Source organism: Sardina pilchardus, chromosome 4, assembly GCF_963854185.1.
Source record: "Sardina pilchardus chromosome 4, fSarPil1.1, whole genome shotgun sequence".
Taxonomy (NCBI): domain Eukaryota; kingdom Metazoa; phylum Chordata; class Actinopteri; order Clupeiformes; family Clupeidae; genus Sardina; species Sardina pilchardus.
The window spans coordinates 15,500,520-15,503,799 of NC_084997.1; the positions used below are offsets into that span (position 1 = coordinate 15,500,520).

General features: G+C 53.0%; 1 protein-coding gene across 5 annotated transcripts in view; it reads right to left on the minus strand.

The window, feature by feature from the left end:
* Positions 1-286: 286 nt before the first annotated feature.
* The window catches only part of satb2 (SATB homeobox 2), a 49,014-nt gene continuing 46,020 nt past the window's right edge, over positions 287-3,280 (minus strand). For 3 of the 5 annotated variants that reach the window (XM_062534313.1, XM_062534316.1, XM_062534312.1), the window contains exon 13: positions 287-1,043. In XM_062534313.1, coding sequence (XP_062390297.1) covers positions 309-1,043 — 735 coding nt within the window. In that variant the 3' untranslated portion in view covers positions 287-308. The remainder of the gene's footprint in view (positions 1,044-3,280) is intronic. The other 2 variants (XM_062534317.1, XM_062534314.1) reach the window with 1 other exon arrangement.

The window sequence follows — 3,280 nt, forward strand, 5'->3', positions numbered from 1 at the left end:
TCCTTTGGTACTGATATCTCTTTGTCAGCGCTCAACAAAAAACATAGTGATTTAGTAACCTATATGAGTCGCTTTAAAGTGTGTGGCTGCCTGTTCACGGCCTACTGGCAATCAATCCCCTACGGCGCCTGTCAGTCAGTTCAGAGTTCAGAGGTCAGGGCAGACCACTGCGGGCCTTTTTCGCGTTGGACAGTTTTAGTGAGTGACCACCTCTTCCTCTCCCTCCCCCCTGCCCCTTGCCCCACCCCGTCCCGGCCTGCTCCTACCCCCCCTCCCCTCCCTTCATCGTGGCCGTGCTTTGTGGTGTCTTATCTCTGGTAGTCGGCCTGCTCGCGGGGGCTGGAGGACGAGCCGCTGGGGGGCAGGGAGCTGGGCCGGGAGTGGCCCTTGTCCTTGCCCTCCTCCGGGCCGCTGCCGCCGCCACAGCTGGGGGTCGGGGTGGAGGTGGCAGACGACCGCCCCGCCGCGGAGGAAGAGTGGGACGCGGCTCCGGGTCCGCCGGCGCCGCCGCCCTCCTGGCCGGCGTAGATCTCCTCGTGGCCGTCCTCGCTGGACTCCTCGGCGTCCTCGGAGCCCGAGAGCAGCTCCTCGTCGCGGTACTCGGACACGTCCACGCCGCCGCCGGCCGCGCCCTCGGCGCCCAGCTCCTTCAGCCGGCCGTGGTGCTTGACGTGGTAGCGCTGGTTCTGGAAGAACTTGATGATGGTGTGCTTGGGCAGGTCCAGCTGGGCCGAGAGCGTGTGGATGGCCTCCTGGTCCGGGTAGAGCCCCACGTCCTGGATGAAGCTCTGCAGGATGCCCAGCGCCTCCAGGGAGATCTTGGTGCGCGAGCGCGGCTTCTTGGGGCCGGCGCCCGCCCCGCTGGGACACCCTCCGGCGGCGGCGGCGGCTGCGGCTGCAGCGGCGGCGGCGGCGGACGATGAGGCGCTGTTCTGCGACGTCTCGTCCACGCCGGAGCTGGGCAGGGGCTCCTCGTGCATGGGGGAGTGGTCCTTCAGGGGCTGCGGCGGGTGTCGGTGCAGAACCTGACGGGGGAAAAAGAACTGATGAGTGGGGCACAGTGACCCCTCATCAAGGCACCCTGGGACCCGCAAGGCTCCAGAAACACAGACTACGGATTCTGGAGAACCTGCCGTCGTGATTCATTCATTCATTTAATCACTCATGAAGGTAATGAGGCACAAAATTCTGTGTATGAAAATGGGCTATATCAATAAAACCTAACTTGACTTGACTTGATTTGACAAAATGACTGCTTAGCGGTATATGTGGATCTGTATAGTTTTGCTAAAGACAATCAGACATACAAAAGGGTTCATAGAGGTTGTCAAGCTTGCACAACACGGGTTCTCTGCGTACAAATTAGTTTGCTTACTCACATGGACAGAAATAGAGAGGATGGAGAAGCAGAGAGAACAAAGAGGAGGGCAAGAGAGAGAGAGAGGAGAGAGAGAAAAGAGAGAGAAAGAAGAAAGGGAAGAGCATGCATGAGAAAAGAGGAGACAGAACAAATGAGGAAGGAGAGCGAATGAAAGGATAGAGGAAAGTGAGTGAAGGAGAGAGAGAGAGAAGGAGAGAGAGAGAGAGAAGGAGAGAGAGAGAGAGAGGGAGAGAGGGTGTCAGCGTTCTCCGGCAGCTGGAAGGTGCAGCTATCAGAGGCTGCGGCGCTGTCCCGCTGGGTTTATGACCAGGGTGGGTCGCCCAATGCCTCCACTCTGGAATGCTAAGCTATAAATCTGTGGTGCATTAAAATTAAAGGACCCACATAAAGATAATAGTCATTCGCTTTTCTCTCTCTCCCTCTTCAATAATAACAGGGTATTTTTTAAATAATGCCGAGGGCAGGCCAGACCGTGAAATTGCTTCTATTTCGCTTGTGGGGGCTTTTTGAGGCTGGCTTTTTACAGGAAGTGTGTAGGTTTGTCATTTTTTTCCCCTTCTCTATCCTTCTCTTTCTCTTTCTCTTTCTTTTTCTCTCTCTCTCTAACTCTCACCGCCATTTACTATCTTTTTTATGTTTCAGTGAAACAAACAGAGGCCACAAAAAGGATTGTGAAAGAGAAATGACAGCGCAAGAAAGAATGGGCACGTAATAAAGTCGACCATGTTAAAAGGTCAACGTTGTCTGTTTGTCACCCAAGGACCACACACAAAGAAACAAGAAACGCACCCATTGCAAGCTAGTATATACACATGCACAGTCACTCTCTTCTCTCTAATAATACTCACACACACACACACACACACACACACACACACACACACACACACACACACACACACACACACACAAAGGAATATATATTAAAAAAATACAAACATACAAACATGGACATACTCACATTCACAAACTTCCTCACATGTTCACACTTACAGCATACTCACGCACACACACAGACACACACACAGACATAGATACACACACACATACAGTACACACACAGAGAGAGAGAAAGACGCAGACACTGATACACACACACACACACACACACACACACACACACACACACGATCTAATGATCTGCTGTGCAGCACTCCAGCGTGGGGCCCTGGCTTCCCAGTGGTCTGGGCGAGCGAGTGCGAGTGAGAGTGAGAGCGGGCAGGCGCGGGGGACAGTAATGAGGAGTGCTCTGCGCGCGCCAAGACTGAGAGGCTCCTTAACTCCTTAACAAATCAGCCCAGAACACTCCAACTCAAGCTCTGCTAAAGCCATGAAACCATCAAACCTCTTTACAATGCCTTCCGTGCCCCTTCACTACTACACTGCTTTTCTCAGGGAACTCTCTACACTCGGGACACGCACGCACACACACACACACACAGTCACGCACAGACACACAGACGCAGACGCGCGCACACACACATACACACAGACACACACGCACACACACCCAGTCACGCACAGACACACAGACGTGCGCGCACACACACATACACCCAGACACACACACGCACATACACCCAGTCACGCACAGACACACAGACGCACAGACACACACACACACACAAATACATACATACATACACAGAAACTGAAACGCACACACACACACACACACAAGATAGAGAGATACACAGAGACGGAGAGAAAGAGAGAAGAAGAGAGAGATACTGATACAAATAGACACATACAAACAAACACACACACACACACACATACACACACACACACACACACACACACAGTAAAAAAAACTGGCACCACAGAACTGGCCTTTCAATGGAAGTTTCTTTCCATCTCCTTCCTCTCTCTCTCTCTCTCTCTCTCTCTCTCCCTCTC